This window comes from Chelmon rostratus, chromosome 21 (assembly GCF_017976325.1).
Source record: "Chelmon rostratus isolate fCheRos1 chromosome 21, fCheRos1.pri, whole genome shotgun sequence".
Taxonomy (NCBI): Eukaryota; Metazoa; Chordata; class Actinopteri; order Chaetodontiformes; family Chaetodontidae; genus Chelmon; species Chelmon rostratus.
The window spans coordinates 302,681-323,481 of NC_055678.1; the positions used below are offsets into that span (position 1 = coordinate 302,681).

The 20,801-nt window shown below is 46.0% G+C and overlaps 2 protein-coding genes across 2 annotated transcripts in view; one reads left to right on the plus strand and one right to left on the minus strand.

The window, feature by feature from the left end:
* etv4 (ETS variant transcription factor 4) overlaps positions 1 to 9,634 on the plus strand; it is a 27,919-nt gene extending 18,285 nt beyond the window's left edge. The window contains exons 5-12 of the mRNA XM_041962004.1: positions 37 to 166; positions 712 to 891; positions 1,312 to 1,697; positions 4,616 to 4,684; positions 5,424 to 5,471; positions 6,409 to 6,581; positions 8,031 to 8,132; positions 9,141 to 9,634. Of these exons, the coding sequence (XP_041817938.1) occupies positions 37 to 166; positions 712 to 891; positions 1,312 to 1,697; positions 4,616 to 4,684; positions 5,424 to 5,471; positions 6,409 to 6,581; positions 8,031 to 8,132; positions 9,141 to 9,368 (1,316 nt within the window). The 3' untranslated portion in view covers positions 9,369 to 9,634. The remainder of the gene's footprint in view (positions 1 to 36; positions 167 to 711; positions 892 to 1,311; positions 1,698 to 4,615; positions 4,685 to 5,423; positions 5,472 to 6,408; positions 6,582 to 8,030; positions 8,133 to 9,140) is intronic.
* On the minus strand, positions 8,265 to 20,075 carry LOC121624397 (ATP-dependent RNA helicase DHX8-like). Its single transcript, XM_041962002.1, has 23 exons — positions 19,948 to 20,075; positions 19,715 to 19,800; positions 19,567 to 19,633; positions 19,398 to 19,477; positions 19,119 to 19,225; positions 18,704 to 19,018; positions 18,208 to 18,352; positions 17,677 to 17,868; positions 17,490 to 17,577; positions 17,304 to 17,401; positions 16,494 to 16,641; positions 15,882 to 16,063; positions 15,549 to 15,743; positions 15,282 to 15,467; positions 14,963 to 15,173; positions 14,692 to 14,873; positions 14,404 to 14,544; positions 14,007 to 14,162; positions 12,846 to 12,983; positions 12,616 to 12,744; positions 12,222 to 12,418; positions 11,704 to 11,883; positions 8,265 to 10,589 (listed from the first exon to the last, which is right to left on the minus strand). Exons 1-23 carry the CDS (start codon positions 20,048 to 20,050, stop codon positions 10,370 to 10,372), a joined length of 3,546 nt encoding a protein of 1,181 aa, XP_041817936.1. The 5' UTR covers positions 20,051 to 20,075; the 3' UTR covers positions 8,265 to 10,369.
* Positions 20,076 to 20,801: the final 726 nt, after the last annotated feature.

Consider the following 20,801-nt stretch of genomic DNA (forward strand, 5'->3'; position numbering starts at 1 on the left):
CCCTCATCTCTGCTTTCTGTTTACTGTCTCTTGTAGCGGTGGCATTTCACAGCCCTCCAGTCACGATCAAGAAGGAACCGCAGAGCCCGGGCTCCGACCCCAGCCAGTCCTGCAGCCACAAGCAGAGCTTCAGCTTCCCCAGTGGAGAGCAGTGCCTTTATGCCAGGTACCTCAGATTATGTCGTTAGCCTTTCAAAGAGCCTCGCAGTTCCTAAAGCAGCGGTGCACCCCCATTAAAAAACTATACAATGAAGGTGAAGGAGATACTGGTTTAAAGCACTGAAATATAAAACCGTGTCTCTGTTGCACTGGTTGAGCACACTGTGCATCACATTTGTCTGGTTTTTCATCTTTTCTCTCAGTTTTGAGATACGAGCAAAGAAGACCGACCTCCTCTTACCTCGTCTGCACCAGACTTCAGCTTCTTTTAAGATCTTACATATTTGGAGCATTTCTTAAATTTTATAAGTGAGCTGATACATGAGATGATTTATTGACTCTCTGAATATTTACTGACATCTTTTGTTACCGGGCAGAATAAATGAAACAATAATGACTTTATTATTCATTGTGAGTAATAAACAGTCATCCTCGTCCAGCGGCCCGGCATTAGCCCCTCCTTTAGTTCTGTTTGTTGTATTGATGGAAAACATACCCCCCCCAGTGACGTGCATGTATGCACATCCTCATCAGTGTGTTCATGTTTTCCAGTGCCTATGAGCAGAAAAGGGCTGCAGGGGGAGCCAAGAGCTCCTGCCCAGGGACCCCCATGTCTCCTATGCAGCAGCATTACTCCCCAAAACCCGCCACGGCCGGACGGCCCGACGCTGGCTACATGAACCCTGCTGCCACCTCCCAGCCACTGCCCACCAACAGTTACCCCATCAACAGGTGACCCTCCACACGAGTCTCTGATTGTCATTTTACCACATGCATGACGTGTTGCACTGACTTTTAAATAACTTATTAACCGGAGCAGCAAGTTATCTCATGGTTATCTGCTTAGATTCACATTAAATTATTTCTACATAATTCATTTATAAAAGTTTCAGGATGAAAAATCTGTTTTTTCTCTCTGATCGACTAAATCAATTAAAAGGACCCTAAAACTACATGAATATTATAGAGGTGGTGGACAATTTAATCGTGTCACAACCTTTATGGAGCAGAAGTTTGATTGTATTTGATAAAAACTGATGCAGAATTCTTAGTTACAGTGAAATCAGAAGAGTCAGAAGGTTGGGATATTATTTTAGAGTTGCTTTCATAAATATAAGATCCTGAAATGAGCCGCTGGATCTCTCTTCTCAGTTCCAGGTATCAGGGCCCTTCAGGAGACCCCATGGGCCCCCAGTTCCCACCACCAGGGCAGGCCTTTCAGCGCATGCCATCTGCCCCAGCGGGACCGGGCGGCAGCGGAGCAGGAGGAGGCGGGGGCGGAGGGCCGGGGGGCGGAGGCGGCAGCGGTGGTGGTGGAGGTTATCACCGGCAGCACTCCGACCCCTGCATGCCCTACCTGCAGCAGAGCTTTAAGCAAGAATACCTGGACCCGTTGTATGAGCGGGTGGCTCACATGGCAGGGTCTGGGCACGGGCACGGACCTCAACCCCACCCGCATCCACACCCGCACCCACACAGGTTCCCACCAGCCCACATGATGGTCAAGCAGGAGCCCACAGACTACATTTACGAACCCGGTGAGTGATGCGGGCTACTGTCCGAGTCTATGAATTATCAGAAAATGGTGAAAATGGTCGTCACATCCATAAACAAAGATACAAAAGCAACACATATTCACATTTGAGGGGCTGGAACCAGCATGTTCGGCATGTTTTGGTTGTCAAAGTATCTTAACGATTAATTAATTAGCAAAATTACTGACAGCTAACTTTCTGTAGACTGAAAAACTGATTATTGATTTATTGTTTCAGCACCGTGGAGATATTCAGTTAACTGTAAGGTCACTGAAGGTCTTGTGCCTCAGCTTGTATGTTTGCATTGTAATCAGGAGCAGGTGATTCGAACATTATTTTAATGTGATTGTTGTACATAAAATCTAATTTTGGCTTTGAGACGGTGTGGCCAATCCAGGATGTACTTGTGAACTGAATCTAGAAACCTGACAATGGTTCTGATTATTTATCAGGGTTGTTTGCAGTCTGCCTCAAAAACAGTCCCTTTAAAGGCAAACACTTCCCGGTGCACACAGCGAACCCAAGAACAAAATGTCCAAGAGGCAAACAAGCTTCTTCGCTGTATCTCGACTCCTACTCGACTCCCTCCCTGCCCACAAACTCCTCCTTTCAACTCTCTGACACTTTGCAAAGAAAGGAAAAAAAAGTATTTTTTCTGCTGCAGCTACACTCCTCCTTCCTCACCCCCTCCCTCCCTCCCTCCCTCCCTCCACCGCGCTCTGTGAGCGAGAGGCAGAGGAATTTCATTGAGAAAATGGAGGGCACTGGAAAGACTAGAGTCCCTGGTGGAGTGCTCCGGGGTTTCAGGTTGCACCAGCGGCTTCCTTTTTCTGCAGGAGGATGAACTCATAATGGAAAAATGAGCGTGGCCGCAGTAACCCGAACCTCTCACTGGCTGGGCTTCGAGAGGGTGAGGGGAGGGAGCGGGGCGTCAGGGGAGGGAGCGGGGGGTGACGGGGGTACGGGGTGGGGTAGCCAGCTCAGGCACTTTAACAACAAGCTCGACCGCTGGAGAGCACAGAAACCGGCTCCTCTGCTCGCCTCTCTGAGCGAGAACTCTAACTCTGCACACGTTGTCCTCACTCACCTGCAGCTGCAGCAGAGCTGTGGGGGGGGGGGTCCCCAAAGTCCCCCATTCACTGAAGTGGACGCTACGAAGCGCTGACACCAGCGTAATTTATGCTTAATAAACCTAATTCTTTTCACTCACTATGCTTTTATACTGGCACCTCTGACAGGGGGGGGGCGCATACTTCTGACCAGGACTCGCACAACCTCGAGAAGCACAAAATGATGTTTTTCTGTGGGTGACTGCAGGGGGGAGGAGATTTGGTGGGGTGTCCTCAGAAGTGTCTTTGATATGAGGCTGATCAGACAGAAAAGATCAGAGTTTATCCTTCATGAACCTTTTCATGAGATAATAAATGTCAGGAGCCGAAAACCTGGAAATGCTGTTGTCAGATGACTCTGCCTCAGAACAAAACACATTTCTATCCCCCCTGAATGGCGGCCACGATGAACAGTGCGTGGAAGTGTGTGGATGTAAAGAGTGATGTAAGTCACAGGAATCCAGGTAGTCAAGCATCAGTAGAAATGGGAAACGTTAATCCAGAGCCTTTTAATTGGAGTGATACATATTTAATTTGCAGACAGAGTAAAAATATTGTTTCTTTCAAGCAACTAATTGGATAATTAGTGTTAAAGAGCTTTTGATGAACACACCTCGCAAACAAAGCAAAAGCTTTAATATGTTTTATAACACTGTCAAACTGGCTGCTGTTTATAATGGCGTCCATTTAATTGACAGAAAACTTGTCCCAAACTGTAAGGTGACGGGAACAAAAGAAGTGCAGTGAAGTCAATAACACCTGTGTTTTCTTTTAATACGTACAAAGAGAACAATGAAAGTCTCATTCTGAAAGCAGGCTTAAGGACCAGACTTCTCGTTTCACATTAAATTAGCATTCCGGCTCTTAATCACCGCTATTGTGTCGCATGAAAGACACACAATGGTCACGCCACTCAGCACGCAATTAACCCCGGTGCTCTCACACCCAGTCTACCCATCTCTCCCTGCTGGGAGCTGCCGTCGCTGGCAGACATATTATTTACAGTATGATCAAGCACCGCTGCCCCAGAATGGAGGGCTTGATTTTCCCCAATGGCATCTTATCGTAGTCACAGCGATGCAGCTGCATTCCCCAGGCGTGAGTCACGGCCAGAGCCGCAGGCAGAGAGCTGCACCTTTCTGCTCGCCTGTCTCGTCCATGCAGCTGACGGCAGACCAACACCAGCAGGATAGAGAGCGACACGCCTGTTTTTTTTTGTTTTTTTTTAATGCAACGACAAGCAAAGAAAAACAGGCGAACACAGACAAAGGTGAGCAGAGCAGCCACAGGATGTGGAGCACAATAACCCCAGAAACACTCGTCACCTCAGGACTCATTACAGCGTGATTGTGCTTTACAGGTGTTCAGACCTGCACAGAATTTTGCTCGAGGGTTCACGAGGTGGAATATAAAATCTATTTCGGTGGATGCTTCTGTTTGAGTCAGTCAATGATGTGCCCAGATAAAGTGCAGACACTGTATACTGTCGCACTTCTCTGGTCCGGAGAAGGTGCTTGCTCATGGCCTAAAAATACCTCCACAGACAAGAGAAGTGATATGATAAATGCAGCGTTTGTCCTTGCAGTGTTCGGGTTGATCACACAAAACATCCCATAATACACACACTTTCCCGAGCTGCCGTTGGCTCATTGAGCAGCACGTTTGGGTTTTTATTCACTCGAACCTCAGATCAGATTGACTCTAAATGATTCTTCGACTGTTAACCCCATGTGGGGTTTCTTCATGATGGACGTTTATCTGATCCCTGTGCATCACTGTTCAAATAAGTACAGCTGTTTGTGTTCGTTACAGATGTGCCTGGATGTCCCTCTATGTACCACCACAGTGAGGGCTACCCGAACCCCCAGCACAGCAATGAAGGTAATATGAACATTTCCTGTTCGACTACTACCGTCACCGTGACAACCTTCATTTCAGAGGCCTCCGCCAAATGATAGTTGTTATTCAGTAGAAGGAATAATAGTGATGTCAGTATCCAACAGTGTCCACTCTCCTCCTCTCCAATGTTTTATCTAAACCGAGCCTTCACTGGTTAGAGCTCTGTGGTCATTGGCTAACCGACATAGAGTGTCCGTGCTTCCATTGGCCAGCCAGCGGTGTGTCTATGTTTCCATTGGCAGGGGCGCTCGCCTCACCCCTGCCTCAAGAATCCCTGAATAAACATAACTCCTGGAAAAAGCACACTGTTCCCCCAGCAAGAAGGAAAACAATCCTTCCCTTCACTCTCTTTGTTTGTTACACCATTTCGGGTGATTTAAACCCTCGTTCACCAGTTGTGTTCAGTCAGAAAGAGCTTTAGAACGACTCGTAAAGGTTTTTCAGATGTTACATGAAGTTCACTGGCCCTGAAACTGGCAGCAGAGATCCAAGTCTGTTTCAGATGTTTCTAACATGAGCTCCTCTCCCCTCCTGAGGTGCTCCAGTCTGCTTCTGTAAAAGCAGAACACACTTATTGGCTTAACGTTACTGAATGCACTAATAGATGCTTGTATTTTGTTGGGATGCTATTCAAAGCGTGGCACAGATCCCAAATGAGCGGTCCAGTTGTGCTAAAATCAAGGTCTTGAAGCTCTAACACAATCCTCCCTTTGTCTCCCAGGCTATCTGTTTGAAAACGACTCCCGTGTGGTTCCAGAGAAGTTTGAAGGTGAGCCTGCTGCACCCATGATCCCTCTGCATTTACACACTCATTCATTTGCATCCACTTGGCGAGGTGTTAGCGGGATGACGGCGGGTAACGGAGAGAAACACTAGCCTCCCACTCCAATCTCCATACTTGACCTGCCGTCTTATATGGACGTCAGGGATCCTTGTGTAAGAGGTACATGGGTCTTTGTGTCCTCAGAAGCTTAGTTAGTGGGTTTGGTTTCTCTGCACACACGATGCGGGGCTCCTCAGTTTCTCCTGGTGTTGGTGGTGATTGACGCTAAAGGAGACTGAGTGGAGAGCCTGAGGGTGTCGGCACTGGTTGAACCAGTGAAGTGTGCGAGTTCTCTGAGAGACAACAGTAACTTAGCTGAGCATCTCATGTTCCCACACTTGTGTACAACATATCCAGTAACCGCTAAACAACCAAGAAGCAAACATCAGTATCCATTTACACACGTATTGCTGCACCCAGTATTAGTGATCAGTTATTGCTGCATCGTGTTCTTCCTCTTAAATATCTCAGTACTCTGTATAACCTTCAGGTTTTTCTCTAAAAATGTTCCTAATTCTGTCTCAACTAAACGCACCCCTGGCATTTTAGTGGTCGATTTGATAAGCCGCCATTAACGAGCGTTTGACTCAGTTAACGTCAGCACGCTAACACGAAACATCAAGATTAGAAGAGCTGGTCCCACCACGACTCAGCTGTTGTTAGTCAACATGTAATACAAGAACCGTTTCAGACCCTCATTTAATGACTGAATCTTAATGGTCTGATGCAGTTTAATGTGCTGAAAATGGATCAAATACCAAATGAACTTGGGGTGAACCACAGTGCAGCAGAAGCTCCGGAGATGTTTGAAAGCTGGTGAGATTCAGTAACTCAAAGACGACGTTTTGATGCTGAACTCCGCTCCGTCTTCTCCTCGTTCCAGGTGAGGTGAAGCAGGAGGGTGGTGGCGTTTTTCGTGAGGGCACGCCTTACCAGCGCCGTGGCTCTTTGCAGCTCTGGCAGTTCCTGGTGGCCCTGCTGGATGACCCGGGCAACGCCCACTTCATCGCGTGGACGGGCCGCGGCATGGAGTTCAAGCTCATTGAACCTGAAGAGGTACGTCTGAACCCCATCTTTCCTTTCATCAAACCCACACAGTTCACTTTCCTTTCATGTAGGTGAGCAGGTGGAGCATTCTGCCTGTTACAGCAGGTCATGATTAGTGAGTATTGATCATAGACGGTGACCAGTGTATCTGAAGGCCTTCATGCATTTGGTTCAGGCTTTGGTGGCTGTTGAGTGTGAAGCCAACTACAAGAAGAAGGTTTGTTTCTTGCAAAAAAAAAAAAAAAAATGCAGATTTTCTTGCTGAAATGTTTGAATTAAATGACTTTTTAAAATGCGTGAGCAGTATTTTTATCTGGTATGACTGTAGTAAAGTGTCGATAGCGATCACGATGGTAATACAGATCCGATAAGGACAGCACAGGAGTTATTCTCGGAATGAATTTATGTTAGCGGGGTTTTAAGGCGCTACCTAGATTAGAACGATCAGAGGTGAGATTTGGCCACTTTCCTCATAGGTCTATTCTCTGATTTATCCTCCATTAGCCCCCCCCCCATTCATTATTCAACACACAAAACGCTGGATTGATAAATGAAGGACGAGCGCTATCACAGAATCATCCAACACCCCCGTTCTCTCTCACCTCCTCACATTTCTTCAGTCGAGACATTTCTGCGATGTTTAAGTCTGCAGTTTGATTGGCCGAATCAGACGGCGTCCATTTAGGCGGGTCCTGATACAGAGAGGCCCGCACGGTGTCGTCCATTATCTTTTTACTGTACATTAAAAATGAATGGGGTAAGAGTTTTACAAGAGCAATTAGGGCTGAGAGCACACTCAGAGATCAAACAGGGCTGCTGGCTTGATGGCCACTGTGGGATACAACCTGCCTCTTCCTGAGTCAGGAATCTGAGCCCCCCCTCCCCCCAGCTTTAAGGTTTCAGATGTTTGTCAACACTACCATTTCACAGTTGCGAAATGATTTGATTTATTTCCCCTTGCCTGTGTGGGGTTGTTGTGAGACACTAATTTTCTATCAGAGTTAGTGGTCCCTCGTCAGCTGAGGGTTCAGTTTTGGGTTGGGAGTGTATTTCATGGCCTGCCTCTGACAACCAGCCATGACTCCTATTTCACTGCAAACACTGTGGGACTCTGGTTGCATTCAAGTGGTAATGGGTTACATAAAAAGGAAGTGAATCCACATGTGGGGACTCGCCCTGGTCTTGGCACGCTGACGCCGCTGACATAGAGAGCAGAGAGGGCTTTGACTTGCCACCGAGGACCCCTAGTGGCCGCAGTGTGGAAATACACACAACTGTCTCCAATTATCGTTTTGGGAATATGAACTCCAGGGAGAAAAAAAATGCTGACACAAACACTTCTCCTCTGTTGACGTGTCATTTGAGGAAGGCTGTATTCTTAAGCCCTTCAAAAGCACGCTAATAACCAGTCACCTTTAAACGAACCATCTTCTTCTCTGCCCTCCTCTGCCTCCTCAGGTCGCCAGGCTGTGGGGCATGCAGAAGAACCGTCCAGCCATGAACTACGACAAGCTCAGTCGCTCTCTGCGCTATTACTATGAGAAGGGAATCATGCAGAAGGTACTAAACACAACCTTTTCCGCACTGGACACTTGTTTTCATCAATCTATGGCACCACTTTCATATAACACACCCTACATAAAGTTGAAAATGATCATTTATTAATGCTTTATACATCAGTTATAAGCCATCAGTAAGAAGAACCTTTGGGTTGCCAGGTTGTAAAAGGCAACTTTGGCTGCTATTGATCTTCATCTAACATGGCACAAAGGGTTTTCACAACAAGTCTGCAGTGTCAAAACTGTTACTGAACAGATTTTGGTCCAGATAGTCTGCAGATCTTTTCCAGAAATCAGGTGGTCAGATGATTCTTCAGAGTCTTCCTGATGAATTAAGAGCTTGCCAAAAATAGACAAAGGAAATTATGTTGGAGGAGGATAAACACTAGCCGGAGAGATTTTCCACAACCTGGCAACCCAGCTGTTCTTCTCTATAGAGATACATACATTGTCTGATTGTTCTTCTATATATAGCTTTACCAATCATGTAACCACTATAAAGTGGGCCTTATTAGAAAGTGATAAAAGCAGGTCTGCTCCAGTTCTTCTCCCATGAATGCATATCGAAGGCCATAATATAGGTTATGTGTCAGTAATGTTTAAACGCCGTCGTCGACAGTGGTCCTCATTTTATTTGGTCTCAAACCTCAACCTTTGTCTCACAATATATCCTAACTGCACATGTTGAGGTCAGCATTGGCTTTTACCAGCAGATATCATGTGTACAGCATCCAGATATATAAAAAATGGCACTGAAATAAGTGAAAATGCAGTGAGTCAAATTACATTCTGATTAATTTCACTGAATAACCACCAATCACAGCTGAGTTTAAGCTAATTTACTGGACATCTAAACAGGAAAAGCACAATCCAGCTTGTTAAAAGAACGTTTAAGACCTGGACTAGACACAGACCAGGGTCAGATCATACCTGTAAGACTCAAATACTGCACAGCACCTGTGAATCTCTCACATTCCTACCTGACTCCAGACGTTCCTCCCCCCTCCAGGTGGCAGGCGAGCGCTACGTTTACAAGTTCGTGTGCGAGCCCGAGGCGCTCATCTCTCTGGCCTTCCCCGACAATCAGCGGCCCAGCCTGAAGGCCGAGTTCGAGCGCTACGTCAACGAGGAGGACACGGTGCCCCTGTCTCACCTGGACGAGGGCGTGCCCTACACCCCGGAACAAGCCCCCCAAAACATGGGCCCCCAGCCCTACTCCAAAGGCTACATGTACTAAAGCCAGCCCTCACCCTCGACCCCACCCTCTCCTTCAGAAATCTTCCTGTTGTACCAACCCATCATCATACACACCCTGAACCCCCATGCACCTCTTGCACATGCCCCCCCCATCCACTTGTATATAAGGCTACGGTGTTTTGTTTTAAATTAATCTCATTAGGGATTTTTTTTGTTTGTTTTTATTGCATTCCTCTCACATCTGAGGCCTATTCATCCATAAACATGACTGTGGTTGAAGAGATTGCTTAATAAATACCCATAATACCCAAACGGAGGTCCAGACTCGTCCTTTCTGAGTTTTTGTGGAGGCGCGTGTAGATGCTTTCATTTGTTTCATTTGATTCAACTGTTTGGTTTTTTTAGGAAACATGCTGATTTGCTTTCTTGCTGAGAGCTAGACACAAAGATGATGCCTCTCGCATGTCTATACAGTAAACATGAAGCTACTGCCGGCAGCTGGTTAGCTTAGCTTAGCACAAAGACAGGAAACAACTAGCCTTTTTATAGGTTAAATGGGGTAGTAGGAAGGTTTTGTTACCTTTGGACAGAGCCAGTTTAGCCTTTTCCCCACTTCCATTCTTATGCTGTGCTAAGAGGGGCGAGGCGAGGGGTAGTCAGGTGGTTGTAATCTGCAACCTCACCACTAGATGCCACTGAATCCTCCACCCTGGACCTTTAAGAGGCAGCAGCAAATAAAAGTGCATCCAGTGTTAATCTGCAATCGCAAAAAACAAACGTAACAATTGCAATTAAAAACAAACTAAATTACCTGTATTTTAAACATTTCATAGAAAATACAATATAGGTAATATTGACCATTGTAGCTCACAAGGCAAAACCAAGTATTACTGAAAGACGCTTTAAATACTGTGAAAAACATTTCTCTGGTCGAAGGTTTGAATGAAAATGTGAAAGTGTCTTTCTCAGCCATCACGTGGCTGATTATTAACCCGTGCCACCGTTTGTCCGGCTGGTGTAGTCGTACAGGACGGGGGCTCTTTAGCGCCGCCTGAAGGCGCGGGAGATCCTCCAAGCGTTGGGTTCCTCGTAACGGTTGTACAGAGGTTCCAGCTTCTGCTGCCTCTTCTGATGGCTGAGGCGCGTCGGGTCGCCGACTCTGTAGAAGGCCGGCGCGAACTCCACCAGCCAGCGGGGGTCGATGGTGGTCACCTCCCGCATGTACTCCTTGGTGGTCAGCACCAGCTCGTGGTACACAAGCCTGCAGGAAGTGATGGAGGACAAAGAGCAGTTAAAATGATTATGGCCGATCTCATTACAATAAATCACAAATACAGCTGAAAGCGATCGACAGAAAATTAATCAGCTACTGAGAATCTTTGGAATCTGGACAGTTGGTCGGACAAGACATTTGGAGCCACCTTGGGCGAATCAGCAGATTAATTAAGAATGAAAACGGTGAGTAGTTGCAGCCCTGGTCTCAAACCAAAACATATTCAGGTTTGCACTGATATAAAACAGAAAAACAGCAAATCCTCACATTTAAAGGATAACTTTCGTTTTTTACAACTTTGGTGGCATTTGGAGTCGTTTTGAAGAAATTAGCCCCAGAGGAGCGGCGCGTATATCCGTATAATGCGAGTACTCGGGGCATCCATGCGCAGCCTCTATATAACGCATAATCTGCTGCGAAACTCGTTCATATTCCAATATTTAGTTCTGATATGCTGGTGCTATTCCCCTCTGAGCCGGCGGTCGGCTAGTTTAGCTGTAGTTTGGCACAGCTATGGTTTGTTATTGCGTATTCGTAGCCGACCGCCGCAGAGTCAGCCGTGTTGTGGCTGGCTGCTCGCAGCGCGCGGCGTTCGGTAATGACATCATCCACGTCAGAGGTAGTTGCCTAGAGACGCCGGATGTTGATAACATGCCACCACGGGCTCAGAGGGGAATAGCACCAGCATATCATGACAAAATATTGAAATATGAACGAGTTTCTGCAGATTATGCGTTATATAGAGGCTGCGCATGGATGCCCCGAGTACTCGCATTATACGGATATACGCGCCGCTCCTCTGGGGCTAATTTCTTCAAAACGACTCCAAATGCCACCAAAGTTGTCTGGGTGAGTAAATGGTCGTATTTAATGCTACAAATAAAGTCCAGGTTGTAAAAAACGAAAGTTATCCTTTAAGAAGCTGCAATCAGTTAACGTTTTTTACTTGATCAATAACTAGAGTTGATAAATCCATCAATCAAACTAAATAACTAATAATTTTAGCAATAATACACAATAAATCCACACAAGTCAAACACAACAATAGCAGCTCAAAGGCCCAGATGAAGTCTGTGAGATCTGGATCACCATCAGGACTCACCATTCTGGCTGACGGTTGAAGAGAGTGCTGGAGGGGTGGAGGTACACCACCTGCTGGTCGATCAGGGTACGGTACCCGTCGTGTGGGTGCTTCCTGGCAGTGTTCCTGAAGAAACCGCTGCAAATAGCTTTCTGGACACGCACCGTAGCTTTCCCACAAGACACCACATCCAGCTTGTGTCTGAGGAATAATGTTTGCACACGACACTCAAAATGGTTAACCTGTATTCAAAGCGCCGTTAGAAGATACCATTTAACGAATTTACGTTTGATTAGACATTATATTTGTGCGACTGTCTCTAAGTCTGGCTGTATTTAAAGACACTGTTGCATATTTTTATTGATCAAACACACGATTGTGTCTTCAGTAATTTCTCCATTACACACTATACAAGGTCAAAAGTGGTCTATGAGAAAACTTGTTACTCGGCTCCATTCCCATTTTTCTGAACAAATACAGCAACCAGTGAAAGCAGAGATAAAACAAACACATGGCTGAGACACAGCTGAGTGTCATACCTGTCCATGATGCTCAGCATCTGCTTGCGGATGTCCTGAGCTCTCTTTAAGGAGCGGGCTTGGATGAAGTTCTCGAAGCACCAGGGGTTGGAGAACTTGTTGTTCTTCCAGGAGTTGTACACAGCCAGCAGTGTGAGGTGGTCTCCCTCCAGCTGGAAGAACTTTGTCTTCTTCTGGTCAGCAAGCGCCTGTTTGTCCTGACAACGGAAGGATCAAGCTTTTGTCTTTATGGTCTGAGGTCAGTTATTTCTTCTAAAATGTTTGAATTGTGTTGAACAGCTCGTTGACCGTGCTGACCGTGAATCAAGTCATTTTATCTGAGAGGTAATCCTGACTGAAGCAGACTGAAGTCTGAGCTGGTCGACAGGACTGTTGTTGTGTATGAGCCTCATACCTTTGGTCTGTAGAAGATGTTCTGCACAGACAGCATTGACACGATGGTGAGCATCTCCTCGCTGCAGCCCAGATGGACGGACATGATCAGCATCTTACACAGCATGGGCTCCAGAGGGAACTCGGCCATCTGAACCAGTGAAGACAGGAATAAGATCTCTGTCACCTCTCAGACTGCAGAGATAACACATACAACATACTGATATAAACATCTGTGTAGACTCGCCTCACCCTTCTTCCCAGCCGAGTGAGTAAGCCTTCATCATCCAGAGCTCCCAGAGTGTAGAGCTGCTCCATGGCTGTGATCAGAGTCTCCATGGGGGGAGCGTCCATGAAGTCGAACGACAGCAGGTCGTTGATGCCCATCGCCTGGAAGAAAAGAAAATAATAACTGGGCAACATAGTTAATTTAAACACGAGATCCTTGTGCTCAAAAAGAGGATTCATTCTCAGTGAAGAACCTTGGAGCCCTAATCTGCCTCTATACCTGCCAAAGAGCAGTGATTCCTAACACGTCTCTGGGGGTCATCAGGTGGATACCTCCCTTCAACGGTGTTTGGCCTACTTAGTCCCACGACACCTCCAGGAGGCTAGGCGGTGAACTCTGGCGTCCCAGAGTCACCCCCCCAATGCCAGTTCACACTGCTCCTACACAATCCAAACAGCACCGCCACGTTCAACTGACCCAGAGATGCTCCAGGTAGTGACCAGTACCGATGCTACCATTTAGCTAATGCTAATGCTAACCGCTAAGAAAAACAGAACAAGACAATACAGTTGCGATGCTACCATTTAGCTAATGCTAATGCTAACCGCTAAGAAGAACAGAAGAAGACAATACAGTTCCGATGCTACCATTTAGCTAATGCTAATGCTAACCGCTAAGAAGAACAGAAGAAGACAATACAGTTCCGATGCTACCATTTAGCTAATGCTAATGCTAACTGCTAAGAAGAACAGAAGAAGACAGTACAGTACCGATGCTACCATTTAGCTAATGCTAATGCTAACCACTAAGAAGAACAGAAGAAGACAATACAGTTCAGATGCTACCATTTAGCTAATGCTCATGCTAATGCTAACTGCTAACCGCTACCTGCGAAGAGGAACAGAAGAAGACAATACAGCTAGATTCACCTATACTGTTAATGTTAACCGCCAGATGCCAATGCTAACTGCTAAGATACTGTCATACTACCACTGCTTTAACTATTGTTAGCTGCTACAATGCTACTACAGGCCTATGCATAATGTTCAGATAGATTTCCAATGACATGCATCATTCACCACACAGCTTTATTTAAAACCCACAGTGCTAGAAATATCAGCATCCTCCCCTGAAAGCAGCCGGACAGGTCTGAAACTGATCCACGGAGGTGTTCAGTACTTTACCTTCAGAGACAGCACGGTGCTGGCCAGGTTGGTCCTCTGGATCTCAGGCACGTTGGAGACGAGCATCTCGTCTCTGTAGGCTCTCTCAGTGTAGAGTCTGTAACACTTCCCCGGGCCCGTTCTGCCGGCTCGACCGGACCTCTGCTTGGCCTGAGCCTGGAAACACAACACCAAGTTTTTAAAGAATGTGTGTAGCAAAGCGACACACATTTGCTACACATGTGTGTAGCAAAGCGACGTCGATCGCAAAAACTGAGAAAAGCATCGTTAGTCAGGATTTGACTAACGATGCTTTTCTCAGTTTTTCAGCACAGGATAAAAAACAGCGAGGTTACCAAACAGGACAAATGTAAAACGTTTGCTTCCAAGTGATAAGGACTGTGTTAGAATTGAAGACCTGCGATATGGGAGTCACCACCAGCTGGTCGATGCCGGTCTTAGAATTATACACGATCTGTTTAACAAAGCCGGGATCCACCACGTAGTAGATTCCATCAATAGTGAGAGACGTCTCAGCGATGTTTGTGGCAATGATGACCTGGAGGTGAACAGAAACATGAGAGAATCAGAAATGCAGTACTCCTGAAGGTGTTCATGTTTGGAAGATCTGGGTAAAAGAACCGCTTTCATCTCCAAAGACACCAAACAAGTCACATCTTTCATCTTATCCAGGACATTCTATCACCTTTCTGCTGCCTGGGGGGGCGGGGTCAAAGATCCTGGTCTGCATCTCACTGGGCAGGGCAGAATAAACGGGCAGGATGATCAGCTCGGGAACATCGGGCCCCAGAGACTTCATCCGCTCGTACAGGATCTCACAGGCGGTGTCGATCTCTTCCTGTCCAGTCAGAAACACCAGGATGTCCCCTGGACGGAGATGAGGGACAGACGGCTTTGAGATGGACTGATGTTAAGGTCTAAAGAGCACCTGTGTGTTTAAGATGATAAAAGCTCACCTGGAGGCTCGGTCAGATGAATCTGCATGACGGTGATGAGGCTGGCGTCCAGGTAGTCCGTCTCCGGCTCTCTGGCGTAGAGAACCTCCACCGGGAAGGTTCTTCCAGGGATGGTGAAGATGGGAGCTTCAAAGAAATACTGGGAGAACTTGACAGCGTCCAGTGTAGCAGAGGACACTATCAGCTTCATGTCTTTGCGTTTCTGTATCGACTAACAGAGACAGAAGAAGATATTTTATCTGAAGAAGCACTTTATTAATGGAATTAAGCTGTTTACTATTCTTCACATTTATTTTAAAGTTCGTAGAAAGTAAAATACCTTCTTGAGCAAACCAAAGAGCACGTCGGTGTGGATTGTTCTCTCATGGGCTTCATCCAGCATAATGAGGGAATACTGGCTCATGTCGGGGTCCACCAGACACTCCCTTTGCAGCATACCATGGGTCATGTACTTGATTACGGTCTCTGTACTGGTGCAGTCCTCAAAACGGATGGTGTAACCCACCTGAAATGACAACATATAACAGCTGCTGGAGGCTGGAGGAGGGGGAGAAGGCTCTCACTAGGAAGAAAGGCGATCACTCACCTCTTGACCTAAGCGGCAGCCATACTCCTCGGAGACTCTCTTGGCCACCGACATGGCAGCTACACGACGGGGCTGCGTGCAGCCGATCTTACCCCGCGAGGTGTAGCCGGCCTCCGCCAGGTACTGAGTGATCTGCGTGGTCTTACCGGAGCCGGTTTCTCCAACTACAATCAAGATCTGGTTATCGTGGACCGCCTATGGAGAGAAAGCAGGAACTGGTGGTATTAAAGTGTGTTAATAAAGACTGAAGAAAGAAAAAACGTGGGGGCACTGACGGCTCAGCGGGTAGATTCACATGCTGTGACGAGGGTTTCTCTTTCAGCTCGCTCATACCTGAACGAGCTGTTCCTTCAGCTTGAAAATCGGCAGACTCTCTCTCTGCTGCAGGATGGAAAGCTCGGTCTTCTTGCCGTACGACACCTGGTTCCCTCCGAAGGCATATCGTTTCCACTCCGGAAGGTCGAGAGGCATAGCGCCGATGCCCCTCATGTTGGCAGCGATCTGCCTTCCTTCATCTGTGCAGGAGAAGAAGTCGAGATTGATCCACCACAACCTCCTGCAGTTTTATTTAATCGAGATGAACCGCACCGATAACGAACTTCCCAACGAGCCCTTTGTGTATTAAACTATGAGTCAGTGGTAGTAACCAGGAAGGAGCTTCCTCAGGCTGCGGAAGTCACAGAGCATTATGATTGTGTGCGCCAGCGTAAACTCATAGGGAGGCTAGATAGTCATCTCCAGCCGTGCGGCGATAACAATATAACAGAGTAAAAGGTCTGGCACGAGACAGATGGTTACATTTTATTCTCTTCATTTTAAATCTCTGACATAAATAGACTGACTTTGTCTTTTAATTATTTTTGGTTGGAAGTCATCTGGTCACATGGTCAGGGTTTCACACATCAGGTCTACGGCCTGGTTTCTAAAGTGTTGGCGGGTCCTTACAGTCAGGCATCGGGTCTATCCAGTTCTTGTTGAGACCGGTGGGGATGCAGTCCATCTCTGCTGCGCGAGCCGCCTGCTTCACCTCCCTCCTCTCCTTAGACAGAGCGCTCTGCATCATGGCTGCCTGGGAAAGGGAGCCGTCTGGATTCTAACGGAGGAAATGAGGACAACTGTTGGTCTGACGACGGAGAAACAAACGAATCTCAGTGCACCTCCAGCTGTTTAAGAAACTTTGTTAATTAGCACTAAGCATCACTGATCATCCAGCTGCAGAGCTGCAGCCACGTGGCCACCTACTGGCAAGACAAGTAACAGCAGCAGCATATTAGAAGTGCATGTGCTCTGGCGTCTGGCGTGCAGGTTTTTATAGCTGCTGTTACTTTTCATAGATTTTTTTATGTTATACTTCACATTCTGAACCAACAAGAATGAGACGACATGTTTGATCACACCCATCAGTGGCTCTTTAACCAGAGAGGGCAGTGAAAAATGCTCTTCAGCTTGGAGTTAAGTTCCTGTGTGATGCTAATAGTAGAAGTCCAGAGAGGAATACAAACGATTAACTTCAGACTAATTAATGTTAATTAATTGATTAACTTCTTTCATAGCTCACGTTTGGTGTTAATTTGCACAAGTATTAAATATCCAGTGGAGGTTGCTGTGACACAGTTCACAGTAACCTTTGAATCTTATTTTCATAATCGTTTGAGCCCAAAGTGCTAATTGAAAATAAACAGCTCTCTACTGTAGACGCTCAGGTCAGCACCTGCAGCCTGCTACACCCGAACCCTCTGGAGTCTGCAGACACACCTTTACTATTTTGACCGGGCTCATGTTTACGCTCCATTTAGTCTGTCCCCTCAGGAACGGTGGCTCCTCTTCGACCAGATCGATCTCAATTTCTTCATCTGTGGAGAGAATCGTTAGAAGGAGAGACGTCATCAGCAGTGGAACTTCCATTTAGCCAGAACTGAAGAATACAGTGCAGAGTTTTACCTTCGTCATCATCTACTTTGGGAAGGATTCCCGTCTCCTCGTCAAATTCTGGGAACTCTTCTTTAGGAAGAACGTTGGCTGCAATCATCTGACGGAGAGGAAAGCATCTTTCATATCAACAGTTCAGGAACACATCGCCTCTGAGGACGTTCAGAATCTGTTTTAGTTCTCTGTGTTTGATTAAAACCTGTTTAATCTCCCATTTTTCAAGGTCGGTGATCCTGGTGAGCCGCTTGCGTTCCGTTGGGTCTTCCTCCATCTCGAGGATGGTGGCTTCGACAGGGCGGTCGGGGTTTCTCATAGCTTCGTCTCCGGCTCCAGTGTCCAGGTTTCGTCTCCGGTTGGGGTTCAGGTCCTCCCCCGTCTCCTGGTCGACATCCTGGCAACATGGAAACACGTGACCGCACATTTCTAGCCGACATTTGAGGAACCAGTTATTATACTGGATGTAAGCATGTTAAACCAATAGATTTAAGATAAGATCAACTTTATTAATCTTCATCTTGGAAAATTGGCATTACAGGCAGCATCAATGAAAATAGCAAGAGCAACGGCAATGAAAAATAAAAAATACAAAATATAAGTGATGCATCTTAACCAGCAGACTGCAGCTTTCACTTCATCAGAAAACACCAAAGTATTTTATAACCATGAACAGATTTCACTCACTTCCTCGCACTGCGGTTAACAAACCGACTTCATTTCATACGTGACTTACCTTCATGCTGAGGCTTGCTTTGGTTCCAGTGAACGACAGAACTTTGACCTTCACCTTTTGGCCTTTGGTAACCACGTCAGCTACATTGGCTATACGTCCTTCTTTGCGCAACTCTGAGATGTGCACCAGGCCCTCCCAGCGTTTTCTGCAGACAGTTACACGCTGCAGGTTAGTGCACAGGGTGCAAACAGCTAAAGAACATCACAGACACGACTGAAAGCAAACCTTTAAATGACATCTGATGGATCTGTCTGTTCTGTTAACTAAAACGTCTTATAGTAACATGAGAGCGAGAGCACATGTAATCAAATAATAATCTGAAATATTCTACATTTATTCAAAATACTAAAACACACGAAGGTATGTGGAGGAAAGGAGAAAAAAAACAAACAAGCAACAATAAAAATCCCCAAAAACAAAATGCATGTTAAAGACACACTCCCTGTCTCACTGTGTGGGTGTTCACGGCTGTAAAGACACCACTCAGCTGACTAACCTGAGGCCCTCCAGCTGCACAAAACAGCCAAACTGCATAATACTACTGATTTTGCCGTTGTAGACGTCGCCCACAGCGGGCTCGTCGGGCGGAGGCCGATCCACTTGTCTGTCTCGCCAGCGGCCAGCGTCTCTGTCCTCCACGTTGTTGTCGATGTCTCTGCGTGGGCTCGGCGGACGGTCACTCCAGCGAGACGGACGTTTCCTCTTGCATTTGGGGTTTGTCTCTCCGTCACGATCTTTTGATCTCGAGCGCTTACGTCCGCTTTCTCCGCCTGGGTCTCCATTTCTGTCGCCGTGCAAATTCCTGCCCGACCTGAGGAGAAAAAGAGAAGTCAAATGTTTTCTCCATGTGTTGCCGGTGTGTCAGAGAGTAACTGACTCGTAAAATATAGGACAAAACACATTTCAATCACCCGTCAGCAGAGATTGTACCACAGAAGTTTGGCATGAGCATCTCCAGCTCCTTCATGGCTGCTGCTGCGACCTGCTCATCATCTTTCTCTGTGTGGCAGGGCTGAATCTGATTGGGATGTATTGATTAGTGACAGCTTTATAACTCCATAAAAACTACAAACTGCAGCTGCCTCTGAAATGTGTTATTCATGATGATGGACAAAGAGCTGTATTTTACTTTAGAGGTTTACCAGCAGACACAAAGATGTACACGAGTGTGTAAATGAGATGAGCCTTACCGTCCACACAGGAGCGTCTGGTTGACATAAAGCAGGATATTTCTCTTTCAGCTTGTCCCTCTCACTCTTTGGCTGATGAGCTGTCACACACAAACGATGATTCAACAGTGGACATACAGCTGTGATATATGAGGTATTACTGCATAAAACATATCAAAGGCCTCTGTACCTTTACTTGTGGATGCTGAGGGTCGCATAGTTTGAATAAGTCTGAGTAAATTACCAACGAGGGTATCCTGAAATGAACAAATCTGTGTTAAGAGAGAAAACACGATACAACAAACAGAATGAAGATATTTGTTAAGTTGCACACTTACTGTAAAATCTGCTCCATTTTCACACAGAACTGCTTTGAATGCCTCAAACGTTGGGTGTTTTTCTGCCAGACTGATTACAAATTCAGCTGCAAAACAGCAACGGGTGTTTAGCCATTCATGCTAATTTAGACACTGAAACAGTGAAACACGCCTGCGTCCTATTAAGCATTAGCAAGTTAGCTAACGTAGCCATGGAGATGAGAAAACAATGCTGTCATGGAAAGTAACGTTACCCAAATCTTTTTCGCTTATTCCCAGATGATTCTCCAACTCCGTGCACACCTTTGACACCAAAGATAAATATTCAAGACGTTTAATTTCGTCTAAGGCAGCCATCTCTCCTGTTTGTTTTGAGCTAAACAGGAAATGATTCTACTTCTTCTTCTTTAGGTTGAGCTCCAGCGACGTGTTTCAGTGCTGCCGCCCCCTACCGGCCAACAGGCGGATAACAGTATTACAGTTTATACATTTAAACCTCAGCACTACTTTAGACTGGTACTCCATTTGAGAGGGTAAAGTTGTACTTTTTATTCTACTACAACAATTTGATGGCTACAGTAATTAGTTACTTTACAAAGTAATTGCTTTACGTACAAAGAGGCATTGTTGTAAGTTCAGTGGTGGAGGAAGTAAAAGTACTGATATTGCACTGTGCAAATACTGCCCTACAAGTAAAGGTCCTGCATTCAAGGCCTTATTTAAGTAAAAGTATGGTATATATAAAATACATATAAACGGCAAAATTTACTACCAAGTACCAAAACTCGTAATGTTGCAGTAAAACGTTGCTGTCAGTGTTTCTCTATCATATCTGATGTTTGTGGATTAATATTCCTGCTGCATTAATGTGGATGCTGCATTTTACTGCTGTAGCTGTTTCAGGTTGAGCTCATTTGAACTACTTTATATCCTGTTGGCTGGTTTAATCTACAGCGATGCATCATATTCTATAAGATCATCATGTGTTTGTCCTGTGAGAATCTCGTCTCAGAAAAACAGCCTGTTTTCAGCTCTGTGACGAAGCATTTTCAGCTGATCCAAGAGGCTTTTTAAACAGTTTATTTAGCTGAAGTGTTTTTAATTTCTG

Coding starts and splice junctions, on each gene's coding strand:
- LOC121624397 (XM_041962002.1), bottom strand. CDS start 20,050: ATGGCTGCCTTAGACGAAATTAAACGTCTTGAATATTTATCTTTGGTG. Junction 17,402..17,489: donor CAAAGTAGATGATGACGAAG/GTAAAACTCTGC, acceptor TTCTCTCCACAG/ATGAAGAAATTGAGATCGAT. Junction 14,545..14,691: donor CCCCCCCAGGCAGCAGAAAG/GTGATAGAATGT, acceptor GTTCACCTCCAG/GTCATCATTGCCACAAACAT.